Raw genomic sequence first — 15,312 nt, forward strand, 5'->3', positions numbered from 1 at the left:
CTTCTTTGCAACAGACAAAGGCATCAAGCTGACACTAGCTCCCAAATCGCAGAGACTTTTCTCAAATACCATAGGTCCAAGAGCACAAGGTAGTGTGAAGCTTCCTGGATCCTCTAATTTCTCTGGAACATCAAGCCTCTGGATGATGGCATTGCACTCATGGGTAAGAATCATCATGCTTTCCATCTCCTTCTTCTTTGCAGCTACAACATCTTTCAGGAAATTGTTGTATTGAGGAATCAACATGAAAGCATCGATGATGGGCATTGCAACCTGAGCTTCACTCATTTGCTTCTCAAACAGAGCTTTGTATTTCTCTAGCAGCTGCTTCTTGAATCTACCAGGGAATGGAAGTTTGGGTTCATAGGGAGGAGGAACAAAAGAACTTTCACTTGCTGGAGTAACAACTTCACCATCCTTTACTGTCTTCTTCTCCTCTCCAACCTTTCCTTTACCTTTGGCTTCCACTATCTTCTCCAAGATCTCGTCATTGATCTTCTCATCAACAATCACCACTTCATCATCTATGTTGATGGCAACCCCCTCACCTAATTTCTCAGCATCCTTGGTGAGGGTTCTAGGAGGTAACTGCTTACCACTCCTAAGGGTGATAGCTTTGGCCTCCTTGGGATTTTGGTCAGACTTTCCAGGTAGAGATCCTTGCTGGCGATTCTGGTGAGTGTTCATGGAAGCAAATTGATTCTCTAAATTCCTGACTGTAGAAGCAAGGTGTGAGAATTTGTTGTTGAGCTCATTGTAGCTCCCATCAATCTTGGAATGAAGGTTCTTCAACTCATAACCAACTTGCTTCTCACTTCTAGTCTGAGACTCCAAGATTTGCTTCAGTAAGGTATCAGTGCTGCTCTCTTGAGGAGCAGAGGAACCAGACGAGGGGTTTTGCTGAGGCTGATAGCTGCCTTGCTGGTTGTTTCTTGGCGGATAGCCACTCTGCTGGTTGTTGGAATAGGACTTCTGTTGGTAGTTGTTGTACTGAAAGTTGGGTTCTTTTTGTACCAGCTACCATTGTTGTTGATGAAACACAGCTCTTCCTGACCTTCCAAACCCTCAACTTCATGGACAATAGCTGGTGTCTCTTGGCTTGGGTTGCCGACAAAGTGCAGCTGCTCTTGGGTAGCTTTATCAGCAAGGAGGATGTCTATCTTATCCTGTAGAGCTTTCAACTCCTTCCTCGTTTGCTTATCCTCAGTTCTACTGCTTCTGTCGTGGTCTCCACTGTAGACTGCATCACTCTTTACCATGTTGTCAACCAGCTCTTCTGCATCCTCCTCAGTTCTCCCCAAGAAGAACCCATTGCTAGCTGTATCCAGTCTGGCTCTGTACTTAGGAAGAGCACCACGGTAGAATGTGCTCAGCAAGCTCTCCTTAGAAAAACCATGGTGTGGGCATTGAGCTTGGTAGCCCTTGAATCTCTCCCAGGCTTCACTGAAGCCTTCCAAGTTCTTCTGTTGAAAGCTGGAAATCTCGTTTCTCAGCTTAGCAGTTCTTGAAGTAGAGAAGAACTTCTCCAAGAATGCTTTCTTGCAGTCATCCCAAGTAGTGATGGAGTCACTGGGTAGAGACTTCTCCCACTGACGTGCCTTATCCCCCAAAGAGAAAGGGAATAGCTTGAGCTTTAAGGCATCTTCGGACACACCATTGGTTTTTGACAACCCACAGTAGCTGTCGAACCTGTCCAAGTGATCAAATGGATCCTCTAGAGCCAAGCCATGATACTTGTTGTTCTCGATCACGTTGAGGAGTCCTGATTTGATCTCAAAGTTGTTGGCTGCCACAGCGGGTGCTCGGATTCCCAATCTATGACCATGAATGTTGGGGCGGTCGTAAGTGCCAATGGGTCGAGCTGCTCGCTGTTGGTTTTGAGGTATGTCTCCCATATCAGTACTCAATCTCTGCAAGTGAGCCTGTTGCTCTTCTTCTCTTCTATTTCTAGCACACTCTCTCTCTAAAGCTCTGATGTCTGCAGCTATTGGAACTAGGTTTGATGGACCCCTGCTCCTCAAGTTCATACACCTGTAGATTAAAGGGAGGTGAAGAAAGAGAATCAGTAACAAAAGAAAATAAAAATGACTTAGTCTCAAGCAAGTGACTAAATCTCAATGTTCAAATCTACTCAGAATTTGGCAACGGCGCCAATTTGATGTTAGGAGTTTTCAAGGCTCCTAAGACAAATGTTGTAGTATAGAAGATTGTCGAACCAGTTCTGAGGGATATCAAAGCACTGAGAATGCAAGTACTCACTTAATCTAAGTGCAACCAATGATTTAGATGGGTTTTAAACTATGACTAAAACTAGAAAGCAATAACAGAATGATACTTTCTTGACTAAAGGAAAAGAGAACTCATGGGTATAGGGATTAGACCTTGGGTGATCAAGTATCGAACTAAGGATGGCAAATGATCAATCAAACTATCAACCTTAAGCCTAGACACAATTCTAAGCAAGCTCTATGTCTAGATGAATGCTCATTTGCTAACATATCTCAAACATCAAATGTCTTTGGTTGAATAATATGAAAGCAATCATTACTAACAAGTCTATTAGCTATCTTAGTACCTTTAACAACAAATGTCTTTGGCAAAGTATACTAAAAGCCTAGGAGAGTTGTCTCGGGCATTTCATCGAACACCTTTCGGGTGAGAAATGCCTAAGGATCAACAACTGAGTGGCCAACTCAGAAGATGCATTATGATTACTCTACTAGCAAGGAAATATGAATGATCTACACTAAAACATCCTAGCTCTAACCTAATCACCCTTAATCTCCCTAACCCATGAATTCAAAAGGTGATTACTCACTAATCTCCATGATTCCTCTTAAACCCATATTGGATTTCAGATTAATCATGTAGAGAAACACAGGAAATAGATAAGAACACAGAATTCTCAATAATAAACTGATCAATTCATTCAAAAAGATCCCTTTCCAAAGGTTTTTGGTGGTTTTTCTAAGAACAAAGATGATGTGCCTCCTGGTGGCTTACAGAGTAATAAAACATAGGTTTAGAAAATAAAAACGTGCATAATGAAATGACCAAAATGCCCTTGAGAAATCACAAGTTCGAGCAGAAACAAAACACGGAGCGACCTCAGCCCGTCGCTCCGACAAGTCGCTCCAGGCTTCGGGAGCGACCTCGCTGTGTCGCTGCGAGAGGTCGCTCCGGGCTCGTTCTCGCGTCTCCGGGTGATGAAAACGCGAGCGACTTCTCCCTGTCGCTCTGGTATGGTCGCTCTGAGCTTCGGGAGCGACTTCAGCACGTCGCTCTGGAAGGTCGCTCCGAGGTGTAAATGTGTGTCTCCAGACGTGAAAACGCGAGCGACCTTGTGCAGTCGCTCTGGATGAGTCGCTCCGGGATGTGGTGCACAGCGACCTCATGCCGTCGCTCCGAGAGGTCGCTCCGGCTGTGCTCGTCCAAAGATCACTCTTTTCACCTCTTTTGAGCTCCAAATAACCTTATGTGGTACTCCAGTACCTAATAGAGACTCATGTATGCAAAATGCAACCTAAACATGTCTGAATCCTAATCTATATGATGAAAATGCTCATGGATGAATGGATAAAACAATGCAAATATGCAAGATATCAAAGTCCCAGATTGAAAATTTTGTGATCAATGCTTTAACTTTTTTTTGTTCAAGCAAGGTACAAATGATGATCATATATCGTAGGGGTGGGCGTTCTAATACACGTTCAGGTTTGTATCGGATATTTTAGTATAAAGGTATAAAACCCGTTCAGATATTTCTAAACTTCGAGTCGGGCTCGGGTATTTTATGTTCGGGTTCGGATATTTTGGGTTAGGTTCAGATATTTAAATTTTGAAGAAAAAATAAATAAATGATTCATTGTTTAAGTTTTTTGTATTTAAAATATATTTTAACTGGTTTTCTAATTTAAAAAAGCATTAAACTATTAATAGGTTTGAAGATAAAACTTTTAAAATAGAAAGACACTAATTTAGTTGTTGTTAAGAAATTTTAGATGCAACTTTTGTTAATGCAAGAAACAAGAGCTTGATATATATTTTAAGTGAGTATCAAATAATTTTGTCCATAATTATATGTATATTATCTAATTTTGAGCAATAAGCATCGTTAATATAAATATTTTGAATAAAATGGGAGAAGTATTCTAGAAATATAGGGTTAAGTATACTTTTTTGGTTATCTTCGGATATCCATTCGGGTTCGGATATTACCCGTTTTGATTCAAATATTATCCAAACTGGTGAAATAAGTAATTTGTTTTGTTGTTCTAGAATTAGATGATTTTTAGACCGAGCTGGTGAATATATACTAGATATACATTTATATTTTGAGTCTGCACTTATATATTTTATAACAGTTTGATATATTAGATTTGAACACTAATCTGTTAATATAGTTTACCGGTGATTTTTTTCAAAATTTTGATTCTTAAATATGTATCTGGAGTGAAACTAATTTTTACAGATGTCTATTTTTTTTAAATGGATACTTATTTAATTCACTGAGTTCATAGAAGAAGTTAAAAAAAGAAACTTAAGTCATATCAATGAAACAAAGACGAGAATGAAAGCACAAATTTATAGAGGTAGAAAATGAATTCACTTATGGAGAGTCAATAGTAAACAAATCGAGAGCAGAAAACCTAATCCCCTTTCGTCATTATACAATCGATGTTGCCTATTTGGTTTTGATGATTTGTGTCAGCCGCAAAACTTAATTTTCTTTTGTGCATATGAAGTTTTAAAAATAGTTAAAATGAGATGTAATACGTTAACTCTTCAACAACGATTATATATTTAAGAGATCAACATTTGTATTCGTTATTTTATAATCGATAAAGATTGTAGTGTGGTAAAATGTTACAACCGTTTAATAAACAAACATTATTATAAAAACTCACTCCGCGCATGCGCGCGGATTATCATCTAGTTTTTAGTATTCGAGCTTTCACGTTAAAAGTTAGAGTGGCTAAATACATTATCGCCCATAATGAATAGTTAATTTTATTATTATATAATTAACCATAAATCTATTAGTAATTAACAAATTATACTTGATCATAATTTAATATAATCAAAACTGATACATATTATCTGTACTATTTTCCTATCGATCAGCAATTAATATAATATAATATTTTTATATACGTATTATTATCATCCTATTTCTTCGTAGGGTTTTTCCGTATTATTATTCTAGGTTGTCATGAAATTTATTAATCAACATATTTTGACTACTGACTAAAAAGAATGAGGTATTAGAATGGTAGGTTTTTGTTCTAGGTGTTACCATTATTCTAGGTAGTCATAAATTTTATTAATGACCATATTTTTGACTACTACTCAAGCATATGCTGTATTATATACAAGAAAAAGGTGAAAGATAAAGATGAAATAGTCATCTAATTACTAGATCAATTCCTTGTATGTGTCATGAAAGTAATTCTTCTGTCGTCTAAAGGTTAGATCAATTATTTGTATTGCCTTTGTTTATCGATAGAGATGAAAGTAATTCGCCACTTTGATAATGTGTTCCGTTTTTCATATAGAGCACACAAAAAAAAAAAAGGAAAAACGAGACTAAGATAATAAAAACGATTGATATCATGATGTCGATTAAGAACAAAAAGAACAATAATATGAGGAACGAAAAATAAGAACAAAGATAAAGAAAAAATTTACATAACTATGAATTTGATCAAAATAAAAAAATATATTACTATAAAAAGTATATTTTTAACACCAAATGTTTATATTAAAAATTAAAGACTAAATCGGTCACAAGAGAAATACTCGACGGTAAGCTGATAAGCTAATATGACTAAAACACTACCGAATATAAAAGTGGTTAAAGAGGGAAAATTGTAGAAAAACTCCATTTGTAGTTTTATAGCACCTACGTTCGAAAGAATACATAGATAAATCAACGTTAAAGAACCTAACCAATGGATTTTAAAACCACTTGAAAACCGTCTTTAAAGATGATTAGATACCTTGATATTGCAGTGAGATTTGGAGAGACTGTCGGAGTAGAACTACCCACAAAGTCATCGACGGTACAACTTCTGATGAAAATACCAATTTATAAATTCGGGAGATGCTGAATTTTTGTGACTAAAAAAGTACTTCAATATGAAGTTTGTGATGAACATTTTTGACATATTTTATTTGTCATATTTTATTTGAAATCAAAATATCAATCAAACAATGTCGACAATCCTTATTGTTTCTATGTAAGTTTGTAATAAGATCTCTTTACATCCAATGGGTGGCATCTTTAGAGTCGCTGAATTCCAAAATGCACAGAGATGAAGAGAGATAATAAAAGAAAATTCTAAATCTGAAGGGATAAATTGGGATCGAGAGATGAACCCGAGGAGACTATATAAATCTTCTACACCGCAATAAATAACCGCCCAACACAACTGTTCTGTCGCTGGCGGCGCCATCTCTCTTGCTTCATTGCTTCGAACTCTCGTAGCCCAATTAAATAGATATGTGAGCATATAACTGAAGAGGAAGACAAACAATCAATAGTCATAATCAAGCAATAACCATTACATAGAGAGAGAGAGAGAGTGAACAGACGATTTGTGTCAAAGAAAACGGAGGACGTGGATCGACAAATTCATCAGGCATAAGTAATTAAGTACCAATTTTTCAATTATTTTCCCAGTGGGACCTACATGATGACGTGAATAGACTTAGAAGAAAGCACTTTTATTATAATATTTTTTTGTCAGCAATATTTCAGTGAAACTAGCCCAATGGACTGTTTTACAAGGTTTGGCTTATTACAAACGGGTCAAATAACATAAACAAGAGAAGTCCTACATATATAAGATCATCATTATAGGTGGGACTTATTTTAGGGCCCTTAACTATTATTTATTATTATTTTTTGCTTAGGGACTAAAGTAAGGGATTTGGCTAAATTAGTTGATTATTGGTGGGACTTATGTTGTCCCTTAGTTAATTTAATTTATTATTTTAATTAATAAATAATGACATATATAATATTTAAATAAAACATTAAAAATAAAAATGTAATATTAAAATTGAAAACATAAGAAAAGTACATTTTTGAAAGAAAATACAAACATCATAATAAAGAAAATAGAAAACATAAGAAAATGACATTATTGAAAGAAAATACAAATTATATATTATTTCAAGGATTTCCAAATTTAGTCCATATATTTTCAATCAAATCATTTTTTAAATATTGATGGACTTGTCTATTCCGAACGCTCGTTCGACGTTCAAGTGTACTCCCGACAGTTGAAGGCATATTGACGGAAAATGTTTCCACATCTTCTTCTTCAAATTCCTCAACGTTGTAATTCGTTCTTGATGCTCGTTCATCTTCGACAATCATATTATGGAGTATGATACATGCTCTCATAATATTTCCTATTTTTTCTTTATCCCATATATTAGAAGGATTTCTAACAACGGCAAACCTAGCTTGTAGGACTCCGAAGGCACGCTCGACATCTTTTCGCACAGCTTCTTGGGTTTGAGCAAACAATGAATGCTTCTGAGTTTGTGGTAGTCGGATAGATTGAATAAATGTAGCCCATTTCGGATAAATACCATCGGTGAGATAATATGCATAATGGTATGGATTACCATTAACATAGAAGTTAACTTGTGGCGCTATTCCGTTAATAATGTCATCAAAAACGGGTGATCGGTCAAGAATATTAAGATCGTTCATAGTACCTGGAGCTCCAAAAAACGCGTGCCATATCCAGAGGTCATAGAGATCGGTTTGTGATTGATGTCCTTCAACGTGCCGCCTGAAGAAGAAACTGAGAACACAGGTGATGCTACGTGTCCTCCATGCGATGCAGCAACCTTGGCCGATTCTTCGCCATCGGGAACTTTGTGAACCGAACCTCCGTCTTTTGCTTCTCTCCATCGGAGCTTCCGTGATAACCTCGCTGTAAAACACCAAAACCTTCTTTACTCCACCTCTGCCTCAACCTTTGCTTGTGCTCATGGATCTCTATCTACCGCCGATTATAATTCTGAGAGAGTTCGAGTTAATCAACAAGAGATCTTTTTCTGGACCGTCTTCAGTATAGGAAAACGCTGGCTCTTCTAAACCTCCATTGAATCAGCCGATATCAATCTAACTCAACCGCCTCCTTGTCGCAAATATACTTTACTAAAAGCCTATTCGCTTCTCCATTAAAGTAAAGATTGACTCTTCTTGAGAAAGATTAGGTGTATATCGTTGAATAGAGAGAGATCATCCCAAACAAATGGAATCTAATTTTTTTTGCAGAAGAGGAGAGATCATCCCAAACAAATGAAACTAACAGCTTCGAGTTAAGATTGAAAAGCACTCCAAAATCTCCAAGGGAAGAAAAGTTCTGCTACCGGAAAAACTAAACTCGATCTATAGATCGAAAACCATATTTTACAAAGCAAAAAGAAAACAGGAGGAGTTGGTAACGGGCGACCTTAGCCACCAGCCACCAAAAGCAAATTCTGATTACTCGAAGCTAGTGAGAAGTTAGAAAAAAGAGGTCTAGAGAGAGGTTTTTTTTCAATTAATTGTCTCACTTTTATTATAATATAGATTTCTAAACAGCTTGCTTACCGTATTTTAATAATTCTGACATTTCCAAAATATATATATATATATATATTAATTATCTTTTCATGTATTCCATATAAGTTCTATGAAAATATACTATTTATTGAACCGATTTTATAATAAATTTGACAAAATTGATTGTAAAGAACACATTTACAATTAATATCAGGTTTGAAAGACAAAGATAATTACTGAATATGTATTCCACAAAAGAAGGATAAAACAAAGAAAAAAACAATAAAAACCAGCTAAACTATAATTGGTTTTTGCAGGAAAACAAACAGAGAGTTGTAAAAATCAATGGTTACCTAATAATTACTCTGTTAATCGTTAATCCTCCACTAATGCATTTCATCTTCTCTCTCTTCAAAGTTCCTTGTTATTTAAGCAAACCATGAATCCAATCATCTAATACTAACCCTGGGCCGACCAGAAAACTTTTTGGACGACCCAAGCTTCAAGGGTTATCCTTTTCACCAGAATAATCAAAATCTAATAATCTCATCGTCGATTTCAAATGGCGTTTGCTTATTTGAACCTTGGGAGCTACGTTATCGTCTTCGTCTCATTGTCTATAGCCATCGTAGCTCCATCGGTTCAAGCTCACATCGCCGTCTTCGATGATTATTGGACCCAGCGTCAAGCCAACGCGTTGAGACAAACAATGGAATCTTATGAACCCAACCCGTTGAACGTCACGAACCACTTTAACTACCATGCAGCATTGTACGTTCTCAAAAACAAGCCTCTTTAATTTATCCTTTTTAACCTAACTTCGTGTAATCTAAGACAAAATGCGTGAACTCGTTAAAGCCTTAGATGAGCCACCACACCGTGTAACGCCGAATATGAGATTTGGGATGTTAAAAAGGATTTTTTTTTTTTTTTTTTTACATTTTAGTACCTACGTGAAAATTTAGGAGACAAGATGAATGTTTCATCCGGTTGGTTGTATTGGTGTAGACCATTTGGTCACTCGAACGTTTTAAACAAACCTGACAGCAACTTTTCTGTTTGTTTTTTCTTGCTCAGAGCAATGGAGACGACTGGTGCTGACAACGGAACAAGGAGAGAGCTCGGACAAGTTAAAGCCGGTCAGAAAGCACGTGGCGGAAGGTTCAAATCCCTTAACGCGATTGACAGATGCTGGAGAGGAGACAAAAACTGGGCGAAGAACAGGAAGAAGCTAGCGGACTGCGTCCTAGGGTTTGGTCTGAAAACAACCGGAGGCAAAAACGGACCCATCTACGTAGTCACAGACGCATCGGACGACGATCTGTTAAGCCCCAAACCAGGAACTCTAAGACACGCCGTGACTCGCGACAGACCACTTTGGATCATATTTGCTAGGACCATGGTCATAAAACTACAACAAGAGCTGATGATAACAAACGATAAAACCATCGACGGTCGAGGAGTGAGTGTTTATATAACCGGAGGTGCAGGATTCACGTTACAGTTCGTGAAGAATGTGATCATACACAATATTCATATGAAGTTTATTAAAAGAGGATTCGGTGGGTTGATTAGAGACTCCGAAGAACATTTTGGGCTTAGAACAATTAGTGATGGTGACGGGATCAATATCTTTGGAGCTACAAACATATGGATCGATCATGTCTCCATGAGAAACTGTTCTGATGGTATGATCGATGCCATCATGGGATCGACCGCCATTACTATCTCCAATTCCCATTTCACCGACCATAAGGAGGTAAGGCTAAGCACAAAACATGGGAACAAAATCAACGTTTCATAACATGATATTTACTATGCATAAAGATGTTTTACGCATGTGGTTTCTGTTGAATAACACAATATATGTATGCATTAAACGCAGGTGATGTTATTTGGGGCTAAAAACGGTGACGAGTTCGACAAGAAAATGCAGATCACGGTTGCGTTTAACCATTTTGGTAAGAGATTGAATCAAAGAATGCCAAGGGTGAGATACGGTATGGTCCATGTAGTGAACAATGACTACACTCACTGGGAAATGTATGCAATTGGTGGAAATATGAACCCTACCATTATAAGTCAAGGCAATCGTTTCATTGCTCCTCCTAAAGAAGATTGCAAACAGGTAAACAAACACACGAGAAGCTGACCTAGTGTTTAAAACTCTTTGATTACCTAGTAGGAATTTAAGGTGTTCAATTTCCGTTAAATTACCTAGTAGGAATTTAAGCTGACCTAGTGTTTAAAATTGTGTTATTCAACGGAAATTTAAGGTGTTTTCCTAAAGAAAGTTAATTTAAAATAGTTTAGGCTTCACACTATAAGAGATACTTGGACATTAAAGAAACATTACGCTGATAAACAAATCACTACACAACAGTTGAGACAATTGATAGAGATTATTTTTTTCTTTCTAAAAATGCAGGTTACAAAGAGAGAGTACACAGCGTATCCAGAGTGGAAGTCATGGAACTGGCAATCAGAGAGAGATTACTTTTTGAATGGAGCTTACTTTGTGCAATCAGGAAAGTCAAATGCATGGAGCGCTGCACCGAAAAATCCAATCCCTAAAGAGTTTACAATCCGTCCTCAGCCAGGAACAAAGGTAAGAAGTCTCACCAAAGATGCTGGTACGCTTGATTGCAGACCAGGAAAGTCCTGCTGATAATAAAACTTCATTTGTGGTCCGTACGTGTGTGTTTCCGTGTTGTTCTGGTAACAAAGAATTGTATTTGTTGTGGATGGTGATTTGTAACAAATTGTGCATAATGCAGTACGGTTAATCATTAGGCTTCTTCTTTTTTTTTTTCTTGCCCCCACAAGGACATTAGTTTAAACATCAATACATAATAATCACACTCCAAATCTCGGTACCCTAGACTACATCTATTATATCATCAAATCTTGATGATATATATATTTGGTACCATTTGAATCAGTCTTCATTCTTAACTCTATCTTATCGCATTTTTTTTCCAAACCCTGAAACATGTCAAGGCACAATACCACCAAACATGCTATATATGCATTGCCTCAAAACCATCTCCAGTATTAGCAAGATCCTCATGAGCTAAACCCACCTGTTCCATATATAGATCTGAAATTTATTAATACTACCATAAAAAAAAACGAAGAAGAGAACTACTCTTGGAACTAGTTAATATTTAATGCCATATTTGTATAAAATTGAAATCCCTTAAAGACCATACATATCCAAGGCCTGATACAAGAGGCAGAAACAACTGATAGAAGAGGCACCCACAGAAATAGCTTTTAAAACGGTATCCACATGCTTAGTCAAGTTTAACACTGCATCTTCCATATATACCACATGAGAATAAGCAAGCACCAGCTGCAATTTTTACCAGTTTGCTTCACATCTATTACATGCCTGATACTTTCTACATTTTGCCATCATTCCAATGCAGCATATATGCTGGACAAGATCACAAATGGAGCTGGAATCTGTGGCTCTAACTCTACTAGCTTCATTGCCACTTCCTCTCCAAGCACTGGATCTATGTGTTGCCTACATGCACCGAGCAAAAGAAGAGTAAACTGAGGATAATTGACTTATGACATCCTTGGCTTCTCTTAATCTCCCAAAGAGATACAAAAGTTCAATCATACAACCAACGTGCTCTGAACTAGGGTTAATCCATATTCTTCTTGAATTAAACTAAAAAACTTGAAGTCCTTTTTTTGTCATTACCACGGTAACTACAAGTAGACAGAACGTCAGTTAAAGTTCTTCTACCTTCTCCTCTCGTAGTAGGTCAAATATTTCAACTTCAGAGAGGCAAAAGCGAGCAGTACCAAAGGATCAGTTATTGTTGGTTAATGTCTGGTTTAAATCGGTTATTTAATGAGTAACGGTTAAATTCGGTTAACTGTCATGTTGCAGCGCCTGGAGCAAATATCTGAAGCTGACTGTATGTTGATTAGATCGAAAGCTTCTAGAAGATCACTACAGCGTGCGTTATACGAAGCTCCACATCATTTTCTCAACCACACGGTGAAAATTCGAAGATCACCGATCGGAGACTCTCCACACTTCACCGGTGGTTATCCTCGTCGCTTAAAGTTCCGATCTTTTACCCTTTTTAGCTCAACGGTAGGTAAGATCAGATCTCTCTCATGAATTTCTTTTAATCTAAATCTCTCTAGATCCGATCTTTACATAGGTTAAAGGGAACTGTTTGTAGTATTGAAAAGAGACAACTTTATCGACTTGAAGTTGATGTACTTGTAAGCTATGTAGATGATGATGATGATCATGATCATGGGTTATATAACAAAACTAGTTTGATTCGACTATGCTTAGGCAAATGGGTTGTTGAATCAGATTGAAAGTTCTGATTTTGAGTTGGTTTTGATAAAAACTTGTCTTGCTTGGTTGGTTATAGATATATATAGAGTAAAGGAGAAGGATGTCGACACCAGCGAGGAAGAGATTGATGAGGGACTTCAAGAGGTTGCAGCAAGACCCACCCGCTGGTATCAGCGGTGCTCCTCAAGACAACAACATCATGCTCTGGAATGCTGTTATTTTCGGGTAAATATTGATCATGTTTGGTTACAGAAACGTTCTATGTCTTTCACTCTACTTACTATGCCTTTTTGTTTGTGGGTTTGCAGGCCTGATGATACCCCATGGGATGGAGGTAAGGTTTTGTTTATTCTAAGTAAAGTCACTTATCTTTAGATTTTAGCAATATTCAATATCTTTCCTTGTGTGATATTGTCCAGGTACTTTCAAACTCTCACTGCAGTTTTCAGAAGATTATCCGAACAAACCACCTACTGTTCGGTTTGTTTCACGGATGTTCCATCCTAACAGTAAGTTAAAAGATAACAAAACACACCCAGTTTTGTCTTATTCTGAATGCATGTGATTCACGGAACTCACACTTGATCATTGTCGTGTGTAGTTTATGCTGATGGGAGTATATGCTTGGACATTCTCCAAAACCAGTGGAGTCCTATATATGACGTTGCTGCTATACTTACCTCCATCCAGGTATAATATATATATAGACATGCTTCTCATGTCCCACTTGATCGTTGATCTCCATTTTAAAGTGTTGGTGTTGTTTATCTGATCACATCTTTCTCTCTTTCTTTTTAAACTACAGTCATTGCTCTGTGATCCTAATCCGAATTCTCCTGCAAACTCGGAAGCTGCACGAATGTTCAGCGAAAGCAAACGCGAGTACAACAGAAGAGTCCGCGAGGTTGTGGAACAAAGCTGGACTGCTGACTAAGTAGTAATAATCTTTCTTGTAGCATTTGTCTTGAGAAACATTGAACCTCCTCTCTCTCGTGTTTGATTCAACCAATACTTCCCTCTCTTTTTCTTTCCTGTCTTTTTGTTTGTTTTCAAACTATTTGATTTGTTTCCTTTTAATGTTTCCATGTATTATCCTCTTCATAATGGCATATGTATTTGAGTTCGATCATTCTCTACACTCATATCTTGCATCGTTGTTTTACAACTTTCTTAACGATCAACTTTTTCTTGAGGATTTTTCATTCATATACTGCGTTCATGGATGCTTGCTTCATGGTTCCCAGTGTTTGTCCATCCTTGTTGCACTTGAGGATCCGGAACATCTTCTATCGATGGTCGCTTGCTCTGATCTTAACAAAGACAGTACAAGAACACTAACCAAATGCAAATGTCTTAGATTTGATAAAACTTCCATCTTCTGAGCTAAGCTCTGTGGAAAACTCTTCTCTGCTTCATTTTGATACCTCTCATTTTCACTGCTATGCCTTCCCTGATACAACCTTTGTACAACTGTTGGAATACCCAAATATGTCAATCCACCATGCCTAATATTATATAGTTCATGTTATGTTTGTTTGAGTTTTACCTGTTCACAGAACAAACTTGCTGCACCGAAGTCGTTAGTAGTGTCTTCCAGTTTCTCCGAGGAGAAAACGTGGTAAGGTGGCAAACCAATCACTGTAGATCTCATTGTTTGTGGAACACGTTATACGATTTTGTTAGTGAAAAACTCAATTCAAGATTTCTAAATACTAGTAATAGTCTTTGTTTCTTTGTTTACTTAAATCTGGTTATGACTTTGTTTATTTTTGGTTGTTTGTTCATTACACAACCTCAGCTCGACAGGCTGGTTTTAATGCATTAGAAGAACATGACTGTGTTTTTTTATTTTTCTTTTCTTAACTTTAATGCATTGAAGAACTTGTCCAAAAAAAAAGCATTGAAGAACATGACTAGCTATGATTTTTATTTTCCATTTTAACTTCTAGTTCACATAATATATATGTTTTTTTTTTTTTTTTTTTTTGTAACATCACATAATATATATGTATTCTCTATATTTGTGTAATCAAAAGTCTTCAGATTTAGATAGTATTTTTTTTGTTTTTATTTAGCTCAACTTGCTAATAACTAGTAGTTTTGATTCACCGGTATAGAACTCTGAAGTCAGAAGACTCAGCAAAACGTCAAAAGGATTGACAATGGATCAAACGTTGTTTTGTTGATGTAATACAATTTTCACAGCTAAACCAGATCCTCATGGGACACTTGAATAGTTTTTCTTTTGTTAATTTTTGCAAACTGATTCATCATCTTTTTTTAATAAGGGACCGACCCTTTTCTTATTGCAAGTTGCAACACGTGATTTTATTCAAAACATCTATGATTACACTTTTTGATTAGAACCTCTGTATAATTGATCAGATTACAGATGTTTGGTCAATTGTCG

General features: G+C 36.9%; 2 protein-coding genes and 1 non-coding gene across 8 annotated transcripts; all 3 read left to right on the forward strand.

Annotated features, from left to right (window-relative positions):
* The first annotated feature begins 1,389 nt into the window (after window positions 1–1,389).
* LOC125589707 lies at window positions 1,390–1,496 on the forward strand. Its single transcript, XR_007325878.1, has one exon. It is a non-coding gene; the product is annotated as a small nucleolar RNA R71 (small nucleolar RNA).
* A 7,518-nt stretch (window positions 1,497–9,014) lies between these two features.
* On the forward strand, window positions 9,015–11,361 carry LOC106421771 (probable pectate lyase 6). Its single transcript, XM_013862596.3, has 4 exons — window positions 9,015–9,340; window positions 9,647–10,328; window positions 10,455–10,697; window positions 10,998–11,361. Exons 1-4 carry the CDS (start codon window positions 9,132–9,134, stop codon window positions 11,235–11,237), a joined length of 1,374 nt encoding a protein of 457 aa, XP_013718050.2. The 5' UTR covers window positions 9,015–9,131; the 3' UTR covers window positions 11,238–11,361.
* Window positions 11,362–12,452: 1,091 nt separating this feature from the next.
* On the forward strand, window positions 12,453–14,031 carry LOC106396436 (ubiquitin-conjugating enzyme E2 2). Of its 6 annotated transcripts, none has more exons than XM_013836826.3 (6): window positions 12,453–12,686; window positions 12,997–13,127; window positions 13,211–13,236; window positions 13,322–13,411; window positions 13,504–13,592; window positions 13,708–14,031. In XM_013836826.3, the coding sequence occupies exons 1-6, from the start codon at window positions 12,468–12,470 to the stop codon at window positions 13,834–13,836; spliced, it is 684 nt and encodes a 227-aa protein (XP_013692280.2). In that variant the 5' UTR covers window positions 12,453–12,467; the 3' UTR covers window positions 13,837–14,031. The 6 variants fall into 6 exon arrangements, with proteins under 6 accessions (XP_013692280.2, XP_013692288.1, XP_048599935.1 ...); XM_013836834.3 differs by having other exon boundaries at window positions 12,480–12,690; XM_048743978.1 differs by having other exon boundaries at window positions 12,491–12,690; window positions 12,979–13,127.
* Window positions 14,032–15,312: the final 1,281 nt, after the last annotated feature.

Source organism: Brassica napus, chromosome A2, assembly GCF_020379485.1.
Source record: "Brassica napus cultivar Da-Ae chromosome A2, Da-Ae, whole genome shotgun sequence".
NCBI classification, from domain to species: Eukaryota; Viridiplantae; Streptophyta; class Magnoliopsida; order Brassicales; family Brassicaceae; genus Brassica; species Brassica napus.

Bases quoted from the DNA above. Each gene is read 5' to 3' on its own strand.
- LOC106421771 (XM_013862596.3), top strand. From the start codon at position 9,132: ATGGCGTTTGCTTATTTGAACCTTGGGAGCTACGTTATCGTCTTCGTC. The intron at 10,329-10,454 runs GTAAGGCTAAGC...CATTAAACGCAG, and splicing joins ATTTCACCGACCATAAGGAG to GTGATGTTATTTGGGGCTAA. The intron at 10,698-10,997 runs GTAAACAAACAC...CTAAAAATGCAG, and splicing joins CTAAAGAAGATTGCAAACAG to GTTACAAAGAGAGAGTACAC.
- LOC106396436 (XM_013836826.3), top strand. From the start codon at position 12,468: ATGTTGCAGCGCCTGGAGCAAATATCTGAAGCTGACTGTATGTTGATT. The intron at 12,687-12,996 runs GTAGGTAAGATC...ATAGAGTAAAGG, and splicing joins TTACCCTTTTTAGCTCAACG to AGAAGGATGTCGACACCAGC. The intron at 13,237-13,321 runs GTAAGGTTTTGT...GATATTGTCCAG, and splicing joins TGATACCCCATGGGATGGAG to GTACTTTCAAACTCTCACTG.